This window comes from Cynoglossus semilaevis, chromosome 10 (genome assembly GCF_000523025.1).
Source record: "Cynoglossus semilaevis isolate Cse_v1.0 chromosome 10, Cse_v1.0, whole genome shotgun sequence".
NCBI classification, from domain to species: Eukaryota; Metazoa; Chordata; class Actinopteri; order Pleuronectiformes; family Cynoglossidae; genus Cynoglossus; species Cynoglossus semilaevis.
The window spans coordinates 20,850,295-20,877,227 of NC_024316.1; the positions used below are offsets into that span (position 1 = coordinate 20,850,295).

A 26,933-nucleotide genomic window follows, 5' to 3' on the forward strand; every position below is an offset into this window, starting at 1 on the left:
TCTCCTAAAATAACACCGTGATGATGCGACAGTAAGATGTTCGTAATATTGTATTAAAATAATAAAAAAAAACATTACAGTGTGTGTCTGTAGTTTGACGACAAGAAGGGTATTGAACCCCAAACCTCTCGGAAACGTGGTAAAAAAAAGCAGTGGCATTAACACGAATCGCGCGGTGTCTAGTTTTTTGAGCGGACGTGCTCAGTGCCTTGGAACATTCTCTCCTCTGTGTGTGTGTGCGTACGTGAATCAGTGAGTGTGTGTCTGTGTGCAGCCTCCTCCGGTGTGGATGGCGACCGAACGTAACTGAGTCTCGCGGCACAACAAACTGCCATTTACAGGAGAGAGAGAGAGAGAGAGAGAAAAAAGGACACCCTCTAACCGGACCGCAGCCCCTTCTCTCTCTCTTTTTTTTTTTTTTTTGGTAACTTCTCCGTTTGAGCCGTCCTGTCCCAGCCGAAACCATGAGCCTACCTCGGCCGGACGAGTTCAAGCCTCCTCCAGAGTGCCCGGTCTTCGAGCCCAGCTGGGAAGAATTTCGAGATCCGTATGCCTTTATCAATAAGATCCGTCCCATTGCAGAGAAAACGGGCATCTGCAAAGTGCGGCCACCCCCGGTGAGTGCGAGAGGCTGTAAATAATTTAAAAAAAGAAATTGAAAAACGCCGCGGATGCTGACCCGTTTGACCGTTGAGGCGGTTGTGTAGATGGAGCTGAGGATTTAAAGGGACTGATCAACATGGCGGATACACGGCGGCGCTCGGTCTTTGTGCTGCCACAGCTGCCTACCTAGCTCACTTCGGTGACTATTTTCACCGTGTTTTTTGTTTTGTTGGGGATTAGGGGGTGTATATATGTGTCAGTGTGTTAAAAGTGGATTATAGTCGCGGGTCACTGCGTGTCAACACAGTCCCGTGCTCCCGTCATTGAGCCGCTTAGCCAGAATGCTAGCCGAGAGCTAGCGGCTGAAGCTGTCACAATTCGTACTCTCCGCTTTGACTCCTCCGCTGCCCGTGCGGAAGACTCCCGGGTTAGTGGTGCTGTGATAAGGAGATAAAAACACAAATGTCAACACCGTGTCTCCACCATTGTCCCTCACTGTCTGACGTCAGTCTCCGCGATTGTTTTTGGGGTTGTCGTTGAGGAGCATCATGATGCCCGTGGGCTCCTCGTTGCTCTTCGACGTGTAGCAGATCCAACACTTTCCAGTCGAATTGACCTTTTTAAATACACATTTATGTCTGTAATCAACCGCTCAAACTACTCATGTCCCCCCACCCACCCCTCAATAAAGTCACGACATGTTGCCTCCACCTTTAGGGACAAGAACGTACATTGATGTTGATAAATATATTGTTGTTTTTGTTGTGACTTTTTGGACTTGGTGTCGTGTGACTGGTCTTATTACACGTTATTTACACTCGTTATCGATCGGTTTCTCGCACACGGGCCACTTTGGTCATACATGAGCCTGTGGTACAGACGGGTGTTGTCCTCCATGTTGGCTTTGTGGTAAACTGGGTTGGTGAGTGAGTCTTCCATCTGGCCATTTTGTTTGCCAGTGGGGGATGTTGCTGCTGACTTTTGACAAGAATTTTGGGGGGATTAGTCCAGTCTTCACAAACTGTCCTGCCGTATTATATGTCAGGTCAGGATTAAAGATGATTTACTGATGTTGCAGGAGCTAAAAAAACAAACAAAAAAAAAGGATCTCTGTGTTCTTTCACTAAAAGTGACGGCCTTGTCTTGGTAACATGAACCCTATTGTTGTTACTGTGTTTTTTTTCTTAATTTTTCTTATGAACGAATTTATTAAAAGGCTAGAAAAAAATAATCTCATATTTTCGACTCGATACAGGAACAAAAGTGTTGACCCAACTCCCAGAGCGTTGTATTTTAATGACCTTCGTGTGTTTCTCACTGTTCAGGGATGGCAACCTCCATTTGCCTGTGATGTTGACAAACTGCACTTTGTTCCTCGTATCCAGAGACTCAATGAGCTGGAGGTGAGTTTTGTCAGTCCGGTTAAACCACTGAATATTTGACTGTCTATATCTGTGACTTTTCTTTTTCTTTTTTTTCCCTATGATAAAACTGTATGTAAACAGATGGTGGAGCTAATATTGACACAAAAACAGGAAACAGCCACGAAATATGAAAATATAAAATGAAATTTTTGAATAAACAAATGAATGGATGATGTCAAACTGCTTAAATTAAAGGCGGAGATCGGTAAAATTATATATGAGAATAAATTCATGAGAACAAAGTAATAAAAATATTATGCAAATAAAGTTGTAAATTTAGGAAAATAAAGTCGTCAACATATTAAAAAAAACCTTAATGTTACAGGGAGAAAGGTGCCAATGGAGTTTAAATATATGCGAATATAGTTTTTTATTTATGAGGAAAAACAGAACAGAAAAAAGTCATGGATTTATGAGTCATAAGTCGTAGGTTTAAGATGACTTGTTCACCAGTGTTTACCAAATATAAGGGTGAAATGTTGACGACTTCAGGGCTACAGTCCTGCCACCATTTTGCTGAACATTTCTCCTGTTGATGCATATGCAGTAGTACTGTGTAAAACTGTGGATCAAATATTAGCCCACGTTACTAACAACGTGTCTTTGTTGGATGACGGTTGTTGTTTCGTCCTAACCCTGGCATTGTTTTATTTTCTGTTTCAGGCACAGACCAGAGTTAAACTCAACTTTTTGGACCAGATTGCCAAATTCTGGGATTTGCAGGGATGCGCCCTCAAGATTCCTCAAGTGGAGAGAAAGATTTTGGATCTATATAAACTCAACAAGGTAGTGAAGGGATTTGATCCGACAGACTTTTCACCTCCTACGCTCAGTGTTGGGTAGAACTCACCAACCCACGGTGCTTTGACGTTTCAGCTGGTTGCGGAGGAAGGAGGTTTTGACATCGTCTGTCGGGACAGACGATGGACCAAGATCGCGGTCCAGATGGGCTTCTCCCCGGGGAAGGCAGTGGGCTCCCACCTGAGAGGGCATTACGAGAAAATCCTCTATCCGTTCAATCTCTTCCAGAGTGGAGCCAACCTCCTGGTGAGTTGGGGATACAAACAGAGACGACGATGATGATGACGGGACGTGTCACTGATTATTACGAAGATGATATTGATCACCAGAGCTGTCAAAATAATTATTTACAGTCGTTAATCTGTGAAGTTGATCTGGTCAATAGTCGACATGTTCACCGTACATTTAAAATCCCATCATCCACTTTGTGGGTGTTTCAACCTCTGGTCAGCGGCCCTGACACAAGCCAGTGCCGCTGACCAGAGGTTGAAGACTGATTAATATTGTAGAGGACAACGACTGGACTGAAGTTTAGAGACAACCACACGTTCTACTTTCATTTTAGCAGGAACCGACAAGACACCGTCCAGATGAAATACACCAACTCTGTGACGAGACAGTTTTACTTTTACATTTTTGAATATTAATAATTCCATTATTTGGATTAGTCACAGATAAAAACAGAACATTTCAGGAAATAATCATGACTAATTATGGTCACGATTAATCACGATTAAAACATTGTGATTGTTTGACAGCCCTGGTTATTACAGAACATTTTCTGCTCCTTGGAGTTGGGTTCAAATCCCTCACCGTGTTAATGATAATGTGTAAAAATACTGTTGTTTTTTTTCTGTAGTTAACACTTAACGTTAGCATTAGTTCAGCGAAAGCCTCGTCTGTCTGCTGTGTGTGTGTGTGTGTGTCGTGTCATTGCTAATATTGGCTGATATGTTGCAAAGAGAGCTCCTCTGGATTGGTGCTGTGTGACCTCCTGGACTGGTCACTGTAAATTTGTGTAACTACCAAAGCTCTCTCTTGCCTCAGGCGCCAGAGCTAGCTTCCAAACTGATGGGTTTGGAGGTTGATCCTGAACTGGAACAGGTACGTTTGTGTCACAGCCGCTGAAGCCGATGAAAACGTGCATGTGAATCTAACTGTCTGCACACTTGGTCCTCTGAACGTTATGTTCCTGAACACAGGTTGTTGTTGGTTTGTTTTTTGTTGTTTTTTTTTTGTTGTTGTCTTGCTCCTGTCAGTCAGGCGACATCTGAAATGTACCTGTGAACAGGAAGCCTTTGTTTCTGCCTCAGACAGAAGCCGTCTGTCTCTCTGTCTGATTGATGTCATTTCTCCAATGACCTTTCTAGAGCTCAACCACAATAGTAGAAACTCTGCTCAGCCATTGGCCCAGGCCTGGCTCTGCCCTCCTTTCACTAACGGAGCATGTTCACAGTTTAGTTTCTCGACTTCCTGGTCAGAGTTGGTGGCGACTGTCACTAACCACAGGTTCAGGTCGATTCCTTTTCTTCTGGTGGTTTGTTTTCAGTGACACAAACTTTTTTCAGCAACGTCACTTTGACGAAGTTTGTCCTGATGATAATTCACGGCCACTGTTGATTGGTCAGTTTCAATAATCGTATCAAGTTTATTCCAATAGTGTCAGGTTCAATATTTCTATATAATATTTACACTTTATTGATTTTAATGCACACTTTTCCTTTAGTTCTACACATGAGCTTCAGGTTTTTTGTTTTTTTTTCTGTAGATTTACATTTGTGTGTTCTGTTCCTCAGTGCGTCCAGAAGCCGCTCCAGTCCGCGGAGGGTAAAGAAATGGACGACGCCAAGGAGGAGACGAAGCAGGAACCGACCCAGAGGCCCGCGGCCCCGTCGCCCGAGGCGTACCACAGCGCCCGCAGAGGCAAGCGCATGAAGAGCGAGGTACGTGTCGCCGCAGACGGGACTAGCATTGACCAAGAACAGCTGGTTCACATCCCGTTTTTTCTCCTGCAGCCCATCTGTGTGAAGACGGAACCCGGCGACCCGGGGGAGAACCGGCCAAACCTGCGGCGGAGGATGGGTTCTATTGTCACCAAACAAGAACCAGGTGAGGCGTTGGCACCCGACGAGGAGAGAGCAGTGACGTCAGCGCCATTGTTTGTGTTGTTGGCTGCACACGGGAGTGATTACAGTTCCAGTTACTGTGGTGAAAAACCACGGCTGAGACATCCCGAGTGTCAGTCTCTGTCTGTGTCTGTCTGTGACTGTCTGTCACAAGATGACGTCATGTGACACAGGTGTAAGATGGCCTCATTTCTAAAGGTTAGCGTTGGTGCTAATTGGTTTTCAACAATTTCTCCAGTGTTGGATCAATAAAGTCCAACCTTAACCTTTTAAGGCCACAAACACACACACTTCTGGGTGTGTTTGTGTGGGGGGGGGGGGGGGGGGGGTGTCGGTTGGCTGTTGAGCCTCACACACTTGGCTCCATGTTATAATTAACGTAACTTTATTGTAAATATCGACCGCTCTGCTCAAGTAGAAATATAAATTAAAGCAGGTTGGTTCTGCCTTCTACAGAAAATCAATTTTCTGATTGTTATTAATGTGAGTTCAGGAGAAGAAACAATTCACTCTGTTTACAGTTCACTCCCATTGGTTAGTCAGACAGTAGAGCTCTCTGCTTCTGTTCACACTGTCAACATGAGTTCATTTGACTTCAATGTGTTGATCTTTTTTTTTTTTCTGTGGCCTCGTAGAAAAAGAGATCCCCATTCCAGTTAAACAGGAACCAGTTGAAATGAAAGAACCAATGGTGGAAGTGGACAGAACCAAGTCACGGTACAAGAAAGTGGCTCCGCCTCCAGTGTCTCCAAGTCCGGTGAGTCCAGACTTCCCTCTCTCTGTCACTGATGATGATGTCGGGGGTGTGAGGGTGTGGGGGGGGTTGTTTTTGTAGACGTGGTTGCTGATTTCCTCTGTGAGATCTGGCAACCCCGACGTCACCTGTGAAATGCTCCGTGTGAATAAACTCTCTTGTTGTTCTTGTGTTTGCTGTGTAAAAGCAGTCGCTCACAAAATCCCCCCCCCCGCAGGTGGACCTGGTGGTGTGCCTGGTGTGCGGCAGCGGGGCGGACGAGGACCGCCTGTTGTTGTGCGACGGCTGTGACGACAGCTATCACACCTTCTGCCTCATCCCTCCTCTGCTGGACGTCCCCAAGGGAGACTGGAGGTGTCCCAAGTGTCTGGCTCAGGTGGGAGCGGAGAGAGAGAGAGAGAGAGAGAGCTGCACGGCCTCCGTGTGTCCAGCAGGTGGTGCAGGTTCCGCGGCTGCTCTGTAACGTGTTTTTGTTTGTGTTTTTTGACGCCGGTGCAAACCTCTGGAAGCGTTCGGCTTCGAACAGGCGTACAGAGACTACTCCCTCCGAGCTTTTGGACAGATGGCAGATGCCTTTAAATCAGATTATTTCAACATGCCTGTTCACGTGAGCACAACTGAATATATAAATATATATATGTGCATATATATATTTCACAGTCTGTGTGGATCTTGGTGTTTTCAAATAAAATGTAATTCAAACGTTGTCCAGATGGTGCCGACAGAGCTGGTGGAGAAGGAGTTCTGGCGTCTGGTCGGGGCCATAGAGGAGGACGTGACGGTGGAGTACGGAGCAGACATCGCCTCCAAGGAGTTCGGGAGTGGATTTCCAATTCCCAACGGCAAATTCAAGGTTTCCCCGGCCGACGAGGTAGACGCTCACGTGACGAATCACATGAGCCACGCAGCAGCAGTGTGTCTGTGGTTGGACCTGGTATGACCTTTGACCCCCTCCCCTCCCACCCTCCTGTAGAAGTACCTCCAGTGCGGCTGGAACCTCAACAATCTGGCCATGATGAACCCGTCTGTTCTGACCCACGTCACCGCCGACATCTGTGGGATGACGCTGCCCTGGCTCTACGTCGGCATGTGCTTCTCCTCCTTCTGCTGGCACATCGAGGACCACTGGAGCTACTCCATCAACTACCTGCACTGGTGCGGCAGCCACGCATTCACAGCACGGCTCGGTCTCACGCTGTAGGTGACGGTGTGTTTACTGGGATGGAGAATTGTCTTCTGACGACTTGTCGTCCTTCTTCTCCAGGGGAGAACCCAAAACCTGGTACGGAGCTCCTGGTTTCGCAGCAGAACAGTTGGAGGAGGTGATGAGGAAACTGGCCCCAGAGCTGTTCGAGTCCCAGCCTGACCTCCTGCATCAGCTGGTCACCATCATGAACCCCAACACGCTGATGTCCTACGGCGTCCCGGTATGTTGTTGTGACAGTTGGTCACATTGTCGTCGTGGTCGCTCCGCCCCAACCGCCGTCGTCATTTTTCTTTTTTTTTTTCGTCTTCTTTTTTGTTTCAGATCTACAGAACGAACCAGTGCGCGGGTGAGTTTGTCGTCACGTTCCCCAGAGCGTACCACAGTGGCTTCAACCAGGGCTTCAACTTCGCCGAGGCGGTCAACTTCTGCACCGTGGACTGGGTAAGTCCGCGTTCGTTTTTTTTCGTTTGTCTCTGTGGGAGAAATAATCGTAAAAGTACAAACGGGAAAATGTGGATTTACGGAATTTATAATTGTACACGTAATTCAAACTGAGCCGGGGATTTGTTTGTTTCTGTTTCCCGTCTGAACAGATGCCTCTGGGCAGACAGTGTGTCGACCACTACCGTCTGCTGCATCGATACAACGTCTTCTCCCACGACGAGATGGTTTGTAACATGGCTCTGAAGGCGGACACGCTGGACGTAGTGTTGGCCTCGGCCGTCCACAAGGACATGGTCATCATGTTACGGGAGGAGGACGACCTGAGGGGGAGGATGAAGAAACAGGTGACACGCAGACCGACACACAGACCGACCTACAGTCCGACGCAGACTGACTCTCGGCTTCGACTTTTCTGACATTTTCAGGGCATCATACATTACAAGGAGGCGAAATACGACCACCTGCAGGACGACGAGCGTCAGTGTGTCAAGTGCAGGACCACCTGTTACCTGTCGGCCATCACGTGTCCCTGTCGGCCGGGGGTGCTGGTCTGTCTCCACCACATCGACGACCTCTGCCCCTGCCCGGTCACCAGCAAAACACTGAAGTAGGTCAATGTGGAGCTGCAGCTGTTTTAATTAATCCACGACCGTGGACGGACTCTGTATATGTCAGTGAACTGTCGTTACCACGGAGCAGGTGGGATGGTACTGTGCCATCTGCTGGAGATAATAAATTAGAACACTAACTAGAAGTAAAAAATTAATAGTAATTATGTGTAAAGATTTGCATTCTTCTTGTTTCTAAAATTCAAACAACAACAATGATCCGTCTCTCACCACCAGGTTGTTTTCAATAGTTGGATTAAACTAAACCTTTGTTATTATTTTTAATGTTTTTAAATAGTTATTTATCTTGCTGTTACATCAGTGTGTGTTTGTTACTGTTTGATGGACGACTCGACCTGTGATGTCATCACGGTGGTCGTCCGTGACGGTGACGGTGGTGTTGGCGTGCGGGTGCTGCTGCTCTGACACTCGGTCTCTGACTCCACAGCTGCAGATACACACTGGACCAGCTGTTCCCCATGATGAAGGCGGTGAAAGAACGTGCCGAGCTGTACGACGCGTGGGCGGCCCAAGTCTCCGAGACCCTGGAGGCCAAACTGGAGAAGAAGAAAGGTGAACGATAAACTTTAACGATTAATTAGTTCAGCTTCTCTGTGATTGGCCGTGTTGTTTTAAGCTCCTCCCATCTCTCCCCCTTCAGGTTTGGCAGTTTTCCGCTCCCTTCTTGCTGAATCAGAGGCAAAGAAGTTTCCGGAGAACGACCTCCTGCGTCGGCTGCGTCTGGTCACACAGGACGCAGAGAAGTGCTCTTCGGTCGCGCAGCAGCTGTTGAACGGCAAAAGACAGACCAGGTGACATCATCGCTCTCCTCCGTCAGTCCCGTGTTGTCGAGGGAGCGTGTTTTCACGTGTTGTTGACCCGATGCTTTCTCCGTCAGGTATCGGTGCGGGAGTGTGAAGTCACGGAGTCACCTGACGGTGGAGGAGCTCAGCTCCTTTGTCAGGCAGCTGTACAACCTGTGCTGCAGTCTGCCCCAGGCTCCTCTGCTGAAGGTCAGTAAACAAACAAATCTTTGTTTGTTTATATCAGTGTTTTCATAAATACTTCCAGATTCTCTCTTTGTACTACTTAGTGTACATTAAATTATGTTTTTTTTAAATAGATGTATTTGATACAATAACAACAGTTTTTTTTTTGTTTAAAAAAGGTTGATGACAAACTTTAATTTTAGACTTCCACGACTGGCGTAGCTAACGTTAGCCCTGTGGTGAAAGCACAAAAAAAAGAAAAAATAAAGGCCTCAAGAATCGAAGCAGAATGTCTATCATTTTTTACCAAACCTCCTGGTGTCACTTAAAATATTGAGTCAGATTCATTTTAGTTGCAGTACTGCCACCTCCTGGGCTGCAGTATGTGCAACAGCGTTACTTTTTGCACTAGAATCTAACAAAGATGAGTTAAAAGTTATTTTACCTAAAGGTTTTTTTATATAAATCAAATTTGTCTGAATCTTTTTCAGTCTATTTTTTCCTAATTTTCCGAGTGTTACTGAAGTAAAAACCCGCGTGCGTTCATTTGACCTCCTGTACGTCTGGGTTCTCGTCTCCTCCAGGAACTCTTGAACCGCATCGAAGACTTCCAGCAGCACAGCGAGAAGGTCCTGGCCGACCCGGTCCCCAGCGTGGGTGACATCCAGACGCTGCTGGACGTCAGCTTCGACTTCGACGTGGAGCTGCCCGAGCTGCCCCGCCTCAGGGAGCGGCTGGAGCAGGCGCGCTGGCTGGAGGCGGTGCAGGCGGCGCAGCCCGCCACGCTGACGCTGGAGACCATGAGGAGGCTCATAGACCAGGGAGTCGGACTCTCGCCTCATCCGTCGGTGGAGAAAGCCATGGCGCGGCTTCAGGAGCTGCTCACCGTGTCCGAGCACTGGGAGGACAAGGCCAGCAGCCTCCTTAAAGCCAGGTGAGGGCAGCACTGAGTGGCGGCGTCGAGATGATTTAAACTGAAGAGCTGTTTGAAATGGACTGAAAACGACAGGAGGAATCTGTGATCGTTACTTTGACTGTGTTTGAAGTTCTGTGTCCAGGCATTAGCACTGACTGACTGACTGACCGACTGACTGACAGACTGACTGACAGACCGACTGACTGAATGCTTGACCGACCGACCGATTGACTGATCGACTGACTGACTGGACGACTGACTGACTGACAGACCAACTGACTGGCCAACCGACCGACCGACTGACTGATCGACTGACCGACCGACCGACTGACTGACTAACTGACCGACTGACTGACCGACTGACTGACCGACTGACAGACTGACTGACCGACTGACTGATCGACTGACAGACCGACCGACTGACTGACTAACTGACCGACTGACTGACCGACTGACTGAATGCTTGACCGACTGACTGACTGACTGACTGACTGACCGACTGACTGACTGACTGACCGACTGACTGACAGACTGACTGACAGACCGACTGACTGAATGATTGACCGACCGACCGATTGACTGATCGACTGACCGACCGACCGACTGACTGACTAACTGACCGACCGACCGACTTGTTAATGTCAATATGATGTCAGTGCTCCTGATTTTGCTTCGTTTTAATTACAGCTAGTGCAAAATGCTGACGCTAGAATATGCAACAAGACCAACAAAAAGTGAGCATCATGTTTAGTTCTGCCCTCATTCCATTGGTTCTCAGTGCTGTTCAACATTAACTGTCACAAGTGCTTTTTTTCAAAGGCTTTTAATGGCATGGCTGTAGGAATGTGCATTCTGCTTCTGTCCATGATCAGAACCAGACTAATGTCAGCAGTCGCTGCTGCAGTCTCCACCTTAACTTAAGGTTAATAACTGTCCACCATTTATATTGACATATATATTTATATATTCTTAGCTGCTGCAGCTTTTGGATGTAACATTGGAAATATTGTTTATCTTTATCGTTGTGGCTTTATTATTTGCTACTTCTCAGGACTAGAGTTTTACTCGATGCTGAAAAATACTTTTTTTTTTTTTACTCCATTTTCAGGAATATCTTTACAAAATGTGCAGATCTGTGGTTAGAAAAAGCTTCCAACACACCTGACTGACGCTCAGGGCGCGGCCGCTGTTTCCCTCAGTTTATAAAGTCTGTTCTACACCCTCCCCTCTCTGCCCCCCCGCCCCCTCTCCTCCTCAAACAGACCCCCACACTCCATAGAGACCCTGATTGCTGCTGCTGAGAAGACGTCCAACATCCCCGCCTACCTGCCCAACTGCGTGGTCCTGAACGACACCATCAGAAAGGCTCGCGAGTGGCTTCAGGAAGCCGAGGAGCTGCAGGTGGGCGTTACCCCCGGAGATGTTTGATATCTGCCCAGACCAACGCCAATACTTGATGTCTCTCTCTCTCTCTCTCTCTCTCCAGGGCGGCGGCGGCGTGCTGCTGGTGGACAGGCTGTCGGACATGGTGCTGAGAGGTCAGGCTGTTCAAGTCCACCTGGAGCCGTTGGACAGGCTGGAAATGTTGATGGTGGAGGTGCAGGAGTGGAAGGATTCTGCGGCCGAGACGTTCCTGCAGAAGGAGTCGACGCTCACTCTGTTAGAGGTAAAATAACGACAAGAAAATAAAGTAACAGACGTCTCTTAGACAGGTGTCTATAAACTACTTTGGAATCAACTGTAAATCCACTGATTGAATGAATAGATCTCTGTCAGAGGCACTGGGTTTTTGATCATGTTTTTTTTTTTTCATGTTTGTTTTCCACAGGTTCTGTCTCCGAGGTGTGACTACGAAAACGTCCGATCTCCAAAGAGGAAGGCCAAGAAAGGCAAAGAACTGTCTAAGAACGTCAAGAAGAAAACGTCAGGGCTCAACACTCTCAGCGATGTGGAAAAAACACTTTCAGAGTCCAAGGATTCTACCTCCGCGGTAAGAGTCCAGTTGAATTTAGTTTAAATTTAACAACAGACCAGGTTCACTGTCACAGCTGAATGTTTTTTCTAAAGAGAACACTTTCCTTTTCTCCCCTCTAGATGGCAGCTCTGGAGGAGTTGCGGGTCAGGGAGATCGAGGCTTTCTCCAATCTCAGGGCAGCAAACGAGTCGAAGCTCCTCCCCACCGCCGACTGCATGGACCTCAAAGTGTGCGTCTGCCAGAAGGCCCCCATGGGGGCGATGTTGCAGTGCGAACTGTGCAGGGACGCGTTCCACAGCGTGTGCGTCAGAGACGTGTCGGACTCCACCAAATCACAGCCGTGGCTCTGTCCACAGTGCCTCCGGTCGGAGAGCCCCCCCTTGAACAGAGTCCTCTCCCTGCAGTCGTCTTTGAGGCGGATCGGCGTGCGCTTGCCCGAGGGCGACGCTCTGCACCACCTGGTGGAGAGGACGGTGAACTGGCAGCGGCGGGCACAGCAGTTTTTAAAGACCTGCAGCTCTTCAGACATGGCAGAGAGGGCGGGAAGTCCCCCCACCCTGACCTGCTGGGTACCAGGCAGCCACGAGGCTCAGAGCGACTCTCAGGTCCTTCATCGTCGACTTTGTTGTTTTTAACCAACACTCGTTTATGGGGATGAAACGATGCATCGTAAAAAAACAATACAAATGTGGGAAACGATGCATCGTAAAAAAAAAAAAACAATACAAATGCGCGACAATTTGCATCAAATAAAAAATGAATCACGCATCAAGACGTAAGCAGTAGGCTGGGGTATCACCAAAAGTCACTGGTCATACCATGATACTACACACTCTAGTACAGTAGGTGGCGCTGCGCATCTAATAATGCTGGTTGTGACCCACTATTAAACCCAGACGTCAGGTCCCTACGTGGACTAAGAGACGTTCAGGTGTTGGAACAGAACGTGGGAAGAACCAACGGTGTTCCTCTAAAGAAAGGAACTCTTTCCACTTCCTGTTTTTTCTCTTCTTCTGTTGTTGTTTCATATATCGACAGTTAACCAGGTCAACCAGATCAGACCAGTTTGAGTTTGGTTCACAGACCTTTATTACAAATAAGGGATCATTGGATTTGATCACAGTTTGTCTGGAGCTCATCTCTCGTGATGAAATCACATTGTTAACAAAATAATTTGTCAGTCGTATCGTGAGTTCGTTACATCCCGTTACTCATTTACAAATAATGGAAAGTGTGCGACAGATCGTCAAAGTAAAGTTCTGTTGTGCTTTGACACAGGCCCCCTCCCTGACCCCAGAGTGGAACAGGTCGGGCCACGCCGTCTTCTACACGGAGCAGAGATGTATACCACTGCAGGGTCAGTGTCCGCGCCGCCGCCGCCGCCGCCGCCCGTCACTCTGTTTGTCACATTTGCAGCTCAGTGGTTTTGGTTCTGGTGGCTAACGTCCTGTCCCGCAGGCCTGAGCCCGGAGCTGGAGAAGCTGATGGTGGAGGGCCTCCTGCTGCAGGTGCAGCTCCCGGAGGTGCCGAGCCTCTACTGCACATTACTGGACAAAGCCAGCAGCCTGCAGACGGACAGATGCACGTCGCCGCCGCCGCTACCGCCGCAGGACGAGTCCACGGACTGCGAGCAGCCGACGCAGTTCAACTCTCAGGGAAACAATCTGTCACTGGACCAGGTACAGACGGAACCACTGCCTCTGGTCCTCACACCTCACCGCCTCCGGGTCTAACCGGGAACTCCCTTTTTCATTTTCAGGAGGAGGTCGACGCCATGAGGGAAACGATGGCCGCCGCGGGAAAGAAATCAAAGCGCCACCTGGACAGAGAAGGATCGGACGCCGGCGGCGGCAGGAGGAAGGACAAAAAACAGACCCACAAGAGACAGAAAATGAACAAGAAGAACCCGCAGCACAGAGCGACCTCCACCTCCTCCTCGCCGCGCTCCGATTTCTCCCAGTCCGACGACTCGGACGAGGAAATGGCCGTGTGTCCGGCCGAGAGATGTCAGCTGCCAGAGGGCGACGAGGTGAGACATGACACCACAGTGTTCGTCTTGTAGAACGTGTTTTTTTTTTTTTTTTCTAACCATAAATCAGTTCCATAGTTTAACAGTTAGCACGCCTGCCTGGGATGCAGAGAGTCCTGGGTTCGATTCCCTGATGAGCCACAAACTTGGCACCGACAGATCTGCTGTTAGAACAAGATGTGTGTTCAACAGAATAAAATATAAAAGGGATCAATAAAAGTTTAGATTAATTTTTAAGGAGCATGACACCATCCCCACACACTGGTCCCCGGGTGCTTGAGCTGCCCCCTGCTGGCTGTGGTGACGGGTAACATTTGGTTGTGTGCAACAGTAAATAATTAACTTTCCTTAAAGAAAAGTTTCCCTCTTGAACTAAGAAACGTAATTATCATTAAACTCTTTGTTTTGTTACATCACCCAATCAGAGCGCTGATCCATGTGTTTGTGTCGTCGCCCCCCTCAGGTGGACTGGGTCCAGTGCGACGGCAGCTGCAACCAGTGGTTCCACCAGATCTGCGTGGGCGTCACGGCTGAGATGGCGGAGAACGAGGACTACGTTTGTGTCAGGTGTACGCTGAGTGACGGACACGTGGGGAAATGAAGAGGAGAAGAAGAAGAAGGAGAGATTTTTGCTGAAGGATTTTTTGCTGGAGAGGTCTGTCGTTTAATGAAGCCACCAGTCCAGATGTCAAAGATACCCCCCCTCCACGCCACGACCCCCCCCCCCCTAGTCCTTCCTGCCCCTCCTTCTTTTGTAACAACGGTGCTATCTACTCTCTGACTTTTTGTCCAGAACTTTACTGTTTAGAGTTTTTTGGGTATTTTTTACTTCCGTATGATTTTGTTTCTTCTTTTGTTTGTGTTTGAATGAACGAAAAAAAAAACATGATGTGAAATGTGCTGCATGGGATTCCGTTACTTTGATGCAGAGGAGTCTTACCACATGAAGCACCCTGTCAGGAGGGTCAATCAAAGGGGGTTTTATGGTCTGTTCTGGAGTCTTGCATGTTCAACAGGAGCCCAGGAGACGACGTCCACGTTTCCTCTCTACTCAAACTCAAAACTACAATATCTGTTGGGGATTTTTTTTTTCCCTCTTTGAAATCCAGTGTTAAGTTCATGCATCTTAATGTAATTATTCACATTTTTTATAGAATAGGTTTATTTATCTGAGCAATAATTTTTTGACTGCATTATCCTAAATGGCTTGATCTCTGCTTGGTCGTGTTGGTGTGTTCTGGGCAGCGCGGTGGTGCAGTGAGCTGGACCGTGGACCGGAGACGCAGCAGGATGGACGAAGGACGGAGTCTCTGCGGAGACGTTGGTCCACAGCGGTGCGGTCTGGTTTACTGTGTAGGACTGGGGACAGTAGCTGTTACAACCTCTGACTTGTGGAATAAAAACCCTTTTGTTTTATGGACCGGTCTTGATGCTTACCTTGAATATGGAATAAGAAGTTGTCTTCACTCTGAATCAGGGGTTTTTCATGGTCTAAGTTTGTAGATCTCCCTCCCCCTTGGAGCTTGGAAAAACCCAACTATGTCCCTAAATCTCCCGTTAGAATCTGAGTTCACAGGCTGCAGAAAAATGAACAAATATTTTCCAACATCAGTCCATATAAATCCAGTTCTTTAAAAAAGAATCTTACTTCCTTGGTCCTCGTCTCCTCTTGTTTTGAAATTCTTTTTTTCTTGAATGTTGTGTTAAGATTTGAGTCATAGTAGGTGTTCTGTGTTCAAGGCCCAAATCTGCTGTTCTAACCAATGGTCTCCTGTCACATTTCTCCACTTCTCAGTTCGACGTCCACCAGCCACGGAGTCTGTTTTAATCTCCTTTTATGTCCTTTTTTTTTTTCATAAGGTTAAGCTGCACTGAGCCCAAATGAAGCAGAAGAATAAAACGTTCCCTCGGTGGTGGTGCAGAACTTAGTGTCTTTTTATGCAGATGACATTTTTTTTTCTTCAGTGTCTGGATATTGTATTAATTGGAACAGAGAGGGTTGGAACTGATGTCATTTTCTCCAAAATTCCTTATTCCAGTTCACTGCCTACCTCTGGTTTTTAAGTCGAATTGAACCCAGACTTAGAAGTAGTTGGAACAGGAATGGAATTGTTGCTAAAAAAAAATTACACTAATAGTAAAAATGTTAGGATTTTTTTAAAAAATAAAAGTCTTGGAGACAGAATTGTAGCCTTTGGATTTGGACGTCTTAGATAAAAGATTAAATACAGAGGGTTAATTGTTTTTTTATAACATTGGTTTTAATGTTGCTTATTTTATTGTCTTTTTTTTTTACCACGGACGACGAGTCCATAAGAATTTCTGCCTTTTGTTGACCTTTGGTGACCTTTGCTTTACACAGTGTCCAATCAACGTCAAGGGTTATTTGGATAATATGACTTTTATTGACGATTTTATGCACAGGCGGATAAAATGCAAACTCAAAATAGACGAGAAAATCATCCAAAACAAGTTGTGGATGTGGACAAGATGTTTGTTTGTTTTTTAATAGTAAATGTGTAATAGACAAACATTTTGAAAGGTCTTACAGATTTAATTCTAACAGAAATCAGTAGTCTTTTATTGGTGATTATTTTATTGACTTGTGTAATAAAAAAAGATTTATACCTGATGTCCAGTTGGAGCTCCTCCTGGAGAGAAACCTACTAAAACCACAGGGACAACAGGCAAACTCTACATGGAAAAACCACTAGTTGCCACCAGGGATCAAACCAGTTCTCAAGCTAACCACCATGTGGTCCACGTGAATGACAATGACAAAGCTGCTTCTTCATCTTCTTCAAGTCAATGAACCAAAGACCCAATCCCCACTCCTTTCGATTTCTATTTTATAGTCTCTTGTTTTTTATTTTTTTTCAATTTTTTTTTATTACACCACAGGAGGCGCTAATATTTAATCTGGAAGCTAGTTCTGGACCGTACAGAGAGGATGGACTCTGACTAGAAGTTTATTTACAAACTTATTTTGAATTGTACATATTTTGTATATATATATTTACCTTTGATTCTTTGCCCTCTTTTTTTTTTTTAGTCCTAATTTGGTTTTGTTTACATTTCCTGTTTTGGTGATATGGTGTGTCATGTATATTTTAATAGTATAAAGGAATGGTGTTCTTTGAGGGAAGGCGCTCGGTTGTGTATTCATGTTGTATTTTAAATCGTATTTTGTATTAAAAATAAATAAATAAAAAAAACAAAGACGATTTGAACACAAAAAGTACGTTTGTAAATAAAAAAAACAAAGACGATTTGAACAAAAAAAGTACGTTTGTATTTATTGTTTTGTTTTTTTTTTACGGTCCGATTCTGTCACAGTGTCTTCTGTGCTGCTGTAATTGTCTGGTGTGTTTTTACCTCAGTTATCAGTTCAAAGTCAGTCTTAATGTCTGGTTCTCTCACCTGTTCGTCTGTGATTGGTCGATAAAGGACCCAATCAGCGGTCGCTGCTGTTCGGCTCTTTCCGTGAGTCCACAGTGTGATTTAGCGCACACGCTTAGAAACATATAGACACACGCACATACGATCTGAGCCGAACTCGGTGAGTGATTTCTTTTTTTTCCGCCTTAAGTTTAACTCTACAACACAATGTTGGATATTAACTGATGTTAAATGACTCGTTCTGTTGTCACTTAAGTGTCCGAACAAGTGTTAGACTCCGGGGAGAAAGTTGTTCGACTTGTGACTTCAGTGATAGCGAACTGTGAAGCTGGGGCTTCCAGGCTCGATCTGAAGCTAATGTCAGCTAATGATTAACTAACGAAAACACGGTTTGTGCTCTGACAGAAGCTGCTCGCCGCTCGTCTCTTATTTTACTTAGTGTAATTCCTAATGTATCCAGATGACGAAGGCGCTTAAGCCGCTATAATTGTCAACACATTTAAAGAATAAAAATGAGAGAACTTTATGCGTTTACTAGCATGGCTAACTTATTAGCTCAGAGTGTTGGCAAATAAATTTAACACGGCTTTATGTTGTGTTTATTTAAAAATGTAAGTTAACGTTTCACCGAGGCTTTCCGTTATGAAACAGACATAAACTTTAAAACATTTATTTTTTTTAAATATGAAACTTTTTTCCCCAGTCCTGTGTACCGAGCTACTTCGGCTAACCCCTACCAGCGCTTCCTGCTAACAGATTGCTAGCCTAGCAGTTGTCAGACATTATCCAAGAAAGTTTCCGGAAACAACTTTAAGTAGAGATTGGGTTAAAAGTAAAACTTTAAAATATGTTGGCCTGTCAATGCTGCTAAATTGAGACTATTTTAAAACCGATTTACTCGCAACGTCGTAGCAATAGCAAACTAATAACCACACCCTTCCTTTCGAAAGCAGCGACGTTAAAGTTGCCACGAAAATAAGTTTATCTTTACTTCTTGTGTCGGACACAAATGACATTTACACAGAAACACGAATAAAGTCTAAGAAACTCCAGCTCTGATGGACCACAGACCTTTGGTCGTTTTTCCTGATCAGGCGGAACTTTACATTATATTTTTGTCACTCATATTTTGTTTGTCAATTCGTCCAGGAGACGTGGACTCACCCGGTAAAAACATCAGAAATATTTCTGTTAGGTAACCGAGTTGATCAGCAGCAGCTTCAGAGGAGTTGGTTTAAATGTTTATTTATTGCCCTGTCATTATGTTAATGTTAATTAAATGCACAGTTTGTTTATTAAACTCGAGACCTTGTTTTTAAACTGTCAGCTTTTTTTGTGTTTAGGAACATAAATAGTTTGAGGCCAAAAAAAAAGGGATTGATTGCCTTCAAGAAACAACGAAACCGGAACTCGTCTGCGATTAAATTGGAGAACTAGGTGTATTTTCATAGAACCGGTATTGCAGCTAATACAGACGGACGACTGTCAGGTGGCTATGGGTTCAGTGCTTAATTTGGCTTTACATAAATATATGAATAGTATAATTTTAATTATCGTAAAAAATTATCCCCAAACATTTCAAATGAGACCAAGTCTCGGGCGTTTGAGGGGGAATTCCTGCCCGTCATGCAGAAGGTTCTGGGTTCAATTCCCTTTTCGTCTCCACTCGTAGGTTGAGATGTGGCAGGAGAGGCTGTCGGTGTAAAACCACAGCACACACATTGTTTGCCCCACTGCCCTGGTGACCCCCTTTTACAAACCTTCTATAGTCAAATGTTTCTTTATATCAGTAATGTGTTTTTTTTAGCTAGAACTCATTAGTAAATGTCTCCACTTTGAACTGCTGTTAAAGTTTCTCTGCTCATCATTTCCAGGACCTTCGCCCCCCCCAACCCTCTGCCCTACTACTCTGGTGTGGCTCAGCTTCTGGATCCCAGTGAACCCTCCTCGTCTGTCCGCCGACGGACGGTGAACCCGAGGATCCGCCGGACCCTCTCCCCTCCCCAGATGTAGAGGGAGTCGACATTTACAGCAGCTGTGTACGCGGTACGTGAACTCCTGTCCCTGCAGATTTTTCTAGAACAGCTTTGTTCGTCCAAAGTAGAGAAATTCGTCTCGTCTTTATTTCGTGCGTTTTTCCAAAATTGTAAACTAAAAAGGAGTTGGCGATCTGGCATCTGATGTCACATGTTCTGTGTACATTTACATCTCAATGTCAGTGCAATGATTTTCCTTTACATATATATTTTTTAGAGAGAAACAAATCATCTCGCCTCACATCTACATCAGCCCTCCCTGCCTCCCCCCCCAGGCTACACCCCTGCACTGGTAATGATTTTCCTGCAGTGGTCACACACACACACACCCTCTGATGTGTCGTCTGTGTGTGTGTGTGTGTGTGTTTGTAGAGCAGGGTCTTTACAGTGGCCCTTTGTGCAGCGTCCTTGTCCTCCTGTCTCTGACTGTGGGTTTCTGCCGCCGCTTCATACGCCGTCGTTAGAATTGCAAATGCCAGTGGAGTGCGACAGAGTGGTTTTTGTATTGTCCGTCCCCGCGTCTGACAAAAGTCCCACTGATGTCGTCTCATTAGTGCATTCAAAAGAGGCTGCCGAATGATGAGGTTTTCACTCCTTACCTCCCGGCGCTGACATTTGTGCGTCGACCAAGAGTTCATTTGCATTTCAGAGCCGACGTTGAAAACACAGCGTTCCCACATTGTGACGCTGTGGCCCACAGTGCACGGCTGTTTACCATGACACGGTGGACTGTGGTCGTGGACTGACCTCGTTAGTGCAGCGTCCAGTCAGTTTCTTTAAAAAAAACTAAACCTCTTTCCACCTCTCATGAAGACGACGTGCGTCGAGTGTTTCAGTCGGAATAAACAACTCTGAACTGGAATGTCTGATTTTTTTTTTTTTTTTTTCGCTTTTTTTTTTTTTTTTGGGGGGGGGGGGGGGGGTGTAACAGAAGTTTCACTTCTGCCACTGTTCTGAAAGTGCAGCTTTTTTCTAGAAACATCTTCCACTGACAATTTAAAAAGCTAGTTGTCAGGAGACCAGGACCAGAACCAGAACCAGGACTAGGACTAGGAATTAGTCATAGTTTCACTTTAGTCAAATGAACAGTTAGGACATGGTTAATAATTATATTTATCAATGAGATTCACTGAACTCTATAGAATTCTATTAAGGATCAACATAATAAGAAACTATGGGTTTTTTAAACATATTTTCACATATATTTAATGTGTTCTAATGGAGTGAACGGTCGTTTAACATCATTCTTACACATATATTTAATGTGTTCTAATGGAGTAAACGGTCATTTAACATTTAGTAACATTTAGTCTGACGCTAATTAGAATTATTATTAATGTTCTGGGACAAAACATCGTGAAATTCTTTGTCTTAAAATGAAGCCTTTTGGTGAAAATTAAAGCATTACTTGAAATAATTACAGTAATTAAATGTGTTAAATATTTTTTCATGATCACATTTATGGACTAAAAACAATTCCAGAAAATGGCCGGACTTTACTGCAGACATCGCTCTCTCTTTCTTTCTCGTTCTCTGTTCCTTGAAGATTTTCTAGGTCTCTCCCTCCCTCTCTCTCCCTCTCCGTCGCTCGCTCTTATCTGTGTCAGGCTGATGGACGTGGTGAAAGGTTATTGTTTACAGCTTTTCTCCCGTCTTTTGGCAGCAGATCAGGTCGTTTGTGTCGATCACATGAAGAGTTTTATTTCCAGACTTGATCAAATAAGTTGTTTAACGTCTCAGCCTTTTACTGTGAAGCAAAACTTAAACAACGAAAAAATAAAACAAGGAAGTTCAGGATCCAGGCCATAGTTTCAGTTCATGTTGCACCCCCCCCCCCACTGCACACACACAAACACACACTCCAGGACTCCAGAAAAGCGACAACGCCCCTATCATCATGACAGCTGTAGTCCCCTGGTGGTGGGTGGGAAGTGGAGCCTGTTTTTTCTCTTTTTTTTTTCTCTTTTTTTTGGCAGCCTTGTGATAAACAAATCTGTGGATGTCAGCAGTTGTCGTTCACGTTCCTTCACTTCACTGTTATTATCTGTCAATTAGAGTCTTTGAAGAGACCAGTGATGTACCAGTTGAACATGACAGGACTGTAAACCTCTTCCTCCTCCTCCTCCTCCCTGACGTTCTCCCTCTGTTCTTCCACAGACGTTTGTGCTGTTCACTGAACTCACCCACCATGCGTGAGTACAAGCTCGTGGTGCTGGGATCAGGAGGCGTGGGAAAATCAGCACTGGTGAGTGAGCGGACTGGTACGGTGAACGTGGGTAAATCATCAAAAATCCAAAAATAAATAAAAATAATTACCATCGCGCCAGTATAAATATATCACTTCATATAGCTCACATGTTATATCAATATATGGGATCCTTAATATATAGGAGAAAAACTGGTTAAGTTGAAATGTGTTTATATGTGTGTATGTATATATGTTTATATATGGATATATGTTTTTATATATGGTATGTGTTTATATAAATATGTATTTATATATGGATATATATATATGCATATATTTGTTTATATATTGATATACAGTATATGCATAAATAAATGTATGTACATACACACCTATTTTTGCATTTCTGGATGAAAGTATGTGTATATATTTTCAAATAAATGTGCCTATGTGTATATATGTACACAGTACATATATATGTGTATAAACAGTACCTGGTATATGTTGACATGTATTTCTATTCACAGATGTTTTGTTGCATGTTTTATTTGCTCTTTGTACTCGTGTGTGTGTATGTTTTTATGCAGGTGAATATGTTATATTCACATATATGTGGAGTCTTTATATACATATATATATATATATATTTCCAGATGGGTTTTTTTATGTTTTTTTTTTTTTTTTCTTCTCTCTAATTTTTTCTACATATTTTGTCCGTTCCAGACAGTCCAGTTTGTTCAGGGCATTTTTGTTGAGAAGTACGACCCCACAATAGAAGACTCCTACAGAAAGGTCAGAACGTCTCCTCCTCAGAATCCTCTTCTCTCCTCTTCACCAAGAACCCACAGTGACTTTGTGTTCTTCTGATTTTGTTCCTCCTGCAGCAAGTCGAGGTCGATGGACAACAGTGTATGCTAGAAATCCTGGACACAGCTGGAACAGTGAGTACAATCACACACACAGGTTTGAGCTGCTGCTCTGACAGGATGTGAAGCTAACGGTTCCTCTGTTACCATAGGAACAATTCACAGCTATGAGGGACCTGTACATGAAGAACGGCCAGGGTTTTGCCTTGGTCTACTCCATTACAGCGCAGTCGACGTTTAACGACCTGCAGGACCTCCGGGAACAGATCCTGCGAGTAAAGGACACCGAGGATGTGAGTGTTTAAAAAATTAAAAAAAAAAAAATATAAAAAAATCTTCAATCAAATCACATTAAAAAAAAAAAACATAAAAAAATCTTCAATCAAATCACTGGTTTATTTTATTTTTATTTTTTTTATCTCCATCGTTGAACCTTTCTTTTGTCCTCATTTCTAAATTCTCCATCCTATCTGATAAGTGGTGTTCCTTTGGCTCCCTCCAGTGGTAGGCCTGGAATTTAAAAAAATTAAAATGTTTTATCATGTGGCAAAAGTTTTTGTTTTTGCACCTTAAATAAATAATATTGTTTAAAAATTGCTCATCTCCAATAAAATAATATTTTATTGTAGATGAACATCTTTTTTCCATTGTTATTTTTTTTATTGCTCATTTGTTCTGGACACATGATCCCTGAGTCACAGAAGAGCTGAGCTGTTAATCAGTACTTGCTTGGAACTGACATCATCCTGTGTCACAATAAAAAAAAATAGTGTGTGTTAGCGTTTGATAAAGTAATCGCAGGTGTTAATAATTATTTTTACAGTAATGTGGAAATAAAAACATCATCGAACTCAGCCCTAGTTTCTATCTAACTGTTGATTTCATGGTTTCAAATTCTCACGCATTATTTTTTCATGTAAAATATAAATGATTGATTATTGATTTTTCTGGGGGTTTTTTTGTTTTGTTTTTTTTACCGTCAACCAGGTTCCTATGATTCTGGTGGGAAACAAGTGCGACCTGGAGGGTGAGCGTGTGGTGGGGAAGGAGCAGGGTCAGAACCTGGCCCGTCAGTGGAACAACTGTGCCTTTTTAGAGACTTCAGCCAAATCAAAGATCAACGTTAACGAGGTATGGTTCTGCGTGATTTCAGTTCTTCTTGATATTGATTGGTCCACAGATTGAGATTCAGTCAAACTGTCACTAACTTGGAAAAAAAAGTGAACTCTAAATGCTAAAAACGCATCATTAAAGATGAATAAATTATTATATCATCTGCAAATGGTTGAACGTACGCTTTCATTGTTTTTCATTAGTTAAAAAGGAGACTAAAACCTGGTGTTTCTGAAAACTGACTTTTTTGAATGTGAAGATGTTGAATGACTGGATTGTAACCCTGTGGTCACTGTCCGTTCTGTGTTAGATTTTCTATGATCTGGTGAGACAGATCAACAGGAAAACGCCAATGGAGAAAAAGAAAACAAAAAAGAAGTCGGGCTGCACGCTGCTCTAAAGTCAGCTCCAACAATCAGCTCAAGCCCAGGTGAGTCCGTGTTTTCTTCACTCTTCTCTGCTCTCTAGTTGCGTGCGTTTCCAAAAATGCTTTGGCGCCCCCCAGAGGAGGCCTGGGGTCACATACAACTTTCCTGGCAGAGCAAAAATAAACACAAAATGCCCAATTTTTTTTTCCTGTGAAGTGAATCATCTTGTACTTTATATACACAGCTACAGAACGTGTTGTGTCTGCGTTTATTTCGACGTCTGTCGTGTGACAGAAACGGACAAATTATTTAAAGCTAGTTTCACTTCAAGAAAAAATAATTTCTCCATCACAGCAAGTTCTGGAACGTTGTTCCCACGTCCTAATTTGTGACTGTGTTACATGAAAAACATTCACAAACACGGTGTCTATGTGTAAGGTCAAGTAGACCTGGGGTAAAGCAGGGGTCTGTGGACCGGTGCCGGTCCGTAGGTCATTTGGTAACGGGCCGTTTTATTAAAAGATAATCTGTCAATGTTTCAAAACAACAGGTCATTCAGACTCTGATACTGACAGAATAAAGTCGAAAAAGAAGTTTTATTTTGAAAATTTAATAATCCTTCATCGATGGTGCGATATTACTGGTCCGCAGTAACGGCTGATACCAGCTGACCGGTCCCTGGTACAACAAAAGTTGGGGACCTCTGGTGTAAACCACGTCCGTCACGGCTCGTCCTCCACACAGACTATTTTAAACGAAGAACTAGAAGAAGCCAGCGTGTGGCAAACGGCGCCCTCTGCTGTCATGTAATGGAACCTTCTTTGTCTCTCCTTTATGTTCCTCTTCTGCAGAAATGTAAAGTGATGTTTCCCACTGGATTCCCAGCCAGCATTCTCCGGCAGGAGAACATTTGAAAAAAAAAAAAAAAAAGAGCCCTGACAGAAGTACACTTTTTAAACTGCAGGAGGCAGCGAATACTGTTAAACTCTTCTTCTCTGCTGCTTGAATGGTGAAGAAATCTGACTCTGACTTTTTTTTTTTTTTTTTTTTTGGTCTTGTCAGTCTGACACCAACTTTTTTGTCTATTTTTTTTTCCTCCTCCTCCTTTTATTTCCCTCTAATGTGTCTTTGATTTGGAGACCGAGGGTTTGAATCCATTCTGGGAGGCAAAGCATTTTATGACACAGTGACGACGGCCTTTGACATGTTGTGACAACTGAAGAACACAGTGAAACGTCGCCTTCTCTCTGCACTACCTGTCACCGCGGACGTGTCACCGGCCGCCGTTACTCTCTCTCCAACTTACACGGACGTGTACTGATGAAATAACACAAGTGACTCTGTTTGTACTGTATACTCTCAGCCTTCCATATTTCCTATAATATATTCTACTTCACCCTTTTCTCTTTTTTTTTGTTTTGTTGCATAATACAGCTAAGGAAAATGGTATTTTTTAGACTGGTGGGGAAAATGGTGCATTTTGATGGGTTTGAGGCTAAAAATATATATTGTACTAAACCAACTCTAATATGTCCTTGTTATCCTGTCACAGATGATTTTCCAGCTTTTATGAATGATTAAATTTTAGTACATTTTCAATATATTTGTTCCTGGTTTTTTTTTTGTTTGTTTTTTTTACTCTTATTTGTAGTGTTGCTTTTTGAGATATGTGAGAGATGTTTTGAGAATTACAGTCATTATAGTCAAGTATTGTCCACTAACGGTGTAAGAAAATATCGATACACTAAAATATCGTGATATTTCATTTCACGATACCGTATCGATATTCAACTACACTGGAAAAATAATTGTAAATTGTTTAAGAAAAAAAAAACCTCTAAATATATCATTGTGCCTACAGTATCGCAATATATCGTACTGTTGCCCCGTTACCGTGATACGTATCGTAGGATTCCTGCCAATACACACTCCTAGTGGTTGTGTTGCTGTCTTGCATACATTTATAAAGAAAGTCTCCCTACAGTAATCCCAAGGTACGGCGAAGTAGTTGGCGAATGGAATGATGCTATACGCAGATGACGGCTTTGTTAACATTCGCCGGTTTTACGCTATACATTAGATCATACTACATTTTGTTTTTGTTTTTTGTTTTTTTGGGAAATTTTCAGCCCAAGTTGGACTCTCCCGATGTTTTTTTCCTAGATTATGATGTCACTGTGTTAGCGAAAAAGAGTCAAATGCTTGTGAGTTCCGACTTGCGAAAAAATCGAGTTACCTCACGCAGCAGGAACAGTTATCTGAAGGAAGAGATACGCGTAAACTGTGTACAAATGACACCGTAGCTAACGGATTCAAATATCCAAGGTGAAGCTTCGAGGTTCTGACTGATCCTGAACCACTTCCTGTCTCACGGCCGTAAAGGTCAAACAAAGGAAGGATCGATTCGACAGTCGGAGCTCGGAGTCAGCCAGAAGGTTTCTGTTGGCACAAACGGAAGGTTTTTTTTTCCAAAAGTTGGATCAGTGTGTGTGCGTGTGAGAGCAGCAGAGAAAAGAGGAACTGAGAGTCTGCTCTCTCTCTCTCTCTTTCTCTCAGACACACACACACACACTCAGAGGAAATGAAGGGCAGGCCGTCTTAAAAGCAGAACAGAGAACGATCAGATGATGTGGAGCAGGTGAGGACAGAGAGGCTGACTCAGCAGCTCCATCCTTGACTGGGGGGGGGTCCGGGGGGGATGGAAGATGCTGCTCCAAAGGTTCAGAACATGTGGGTTTAACATCAGAGTTAGTCTGGAGTTAGGAGTAAATTTTTTTTTTTTTTTACTCTTTAAAATAATAGCAGTTGTAAAAATCCTGCTATTTTTGTTGGATTAAAGTCGCTGCAATTTCCCCTCTAATAATCTAAATATTGAAGCAAAAATATTTTTTTTGTCTTGCTGTGCCCACAAGATTAGTCCCCTATGTTGAGAACCACCTGCTCAGTGCTGTGTTTAAATTCACTGTGATCTATTAGCTTTTAAAATGATTCAGGTTCAGATTCATGTTTAGACAAATAGTGTAAAGAATATATTAAACATCAACTACAAATGTCACCCCCCCCCCCCCCCCCACACCCTATCACAAC

At 44.1% G+C, this 26,933-nt stretch overlaps 2 protein-coding genes across 2 annotated transcripts; both read left to right on the forward strand.

Moving 5' to 3' along the window:
- Positions 1-244: 244 nt before the first annotated feature.
- On the forward strand, positions 245-16,508 carry kdm5bb (lysine demethylase 5Bb). The gene is made up of 29 exons (XM_025059085.1): positions 245-617; positions 1,929-2,006; positions 2,691-2,813; positions 2,904-3,074; positions 3,876-3,932; positions 4,625-4,771; positions 4,844-4,937; positions 5,590-5,711; positions 5,926-6,084; positions 6,115-6,121; positions 6,203-6,315; positions 6,421-6,579; positions 6,682-6,863; positions 6,973-7,135; positions 7,237-7,356; positions 7,509-7,703; positions 7,785-7,966; positions 8,416-8,540; positions 8,629-8,779; positions 8,866-8,980; positions 9,541-9,890; positions 11,135-11,273; positions 11,359-11,538; positions 11,701-11,862; positions 11,967-12,452; positions 13,126-13,204; positions 13,306-13,526; positions 13,607-13,876; positions 14,340-16,508. Exons 1-29 carry the CDS (start codon positions 465-467, stop codon positions 14,475-14,477), a joined length of 4,641 nt encoding a protein of 1,546 aa, XP_024914853.1. The 5' UTR covers positions 245-464; the 3' UTR covers positions 14,478-16,508.
- A 781-nt stretch (positions 16,509-17,289) lies between these two features.
- Positions 17,290-24,776, forward strand: LOC103385603 (ras-related protein Rap-1A). Its single transcript, XM_008319534.3, has 9 exons — positions 17,290-17,435; positions 19,150-19,321; positions 21,469-21,556; positions 22,223-22,291; positions 22,384-22,440; positions 22,518-22,658; positions 23,353-23,496; positions 23,789-23,908; positions 24,698-24,776. Exons 3-8 carry the CDS (start codon positions 21,500-21,502, stop codon positions 23,876-23,878), a joined length of 558 nt encoding a protein of 185 aa, XP_008317756.1. The 5' UTR covers positions 17,290-17,435; positions 19,150-19,321; positions 21,469-21,499; the 3' UTR covers positions 23,879-23,908; positions 24,698-24,776.
- The last annotated feature ends 2,157 nt before the right edge of the window (positions 24,777-26,933 follow it).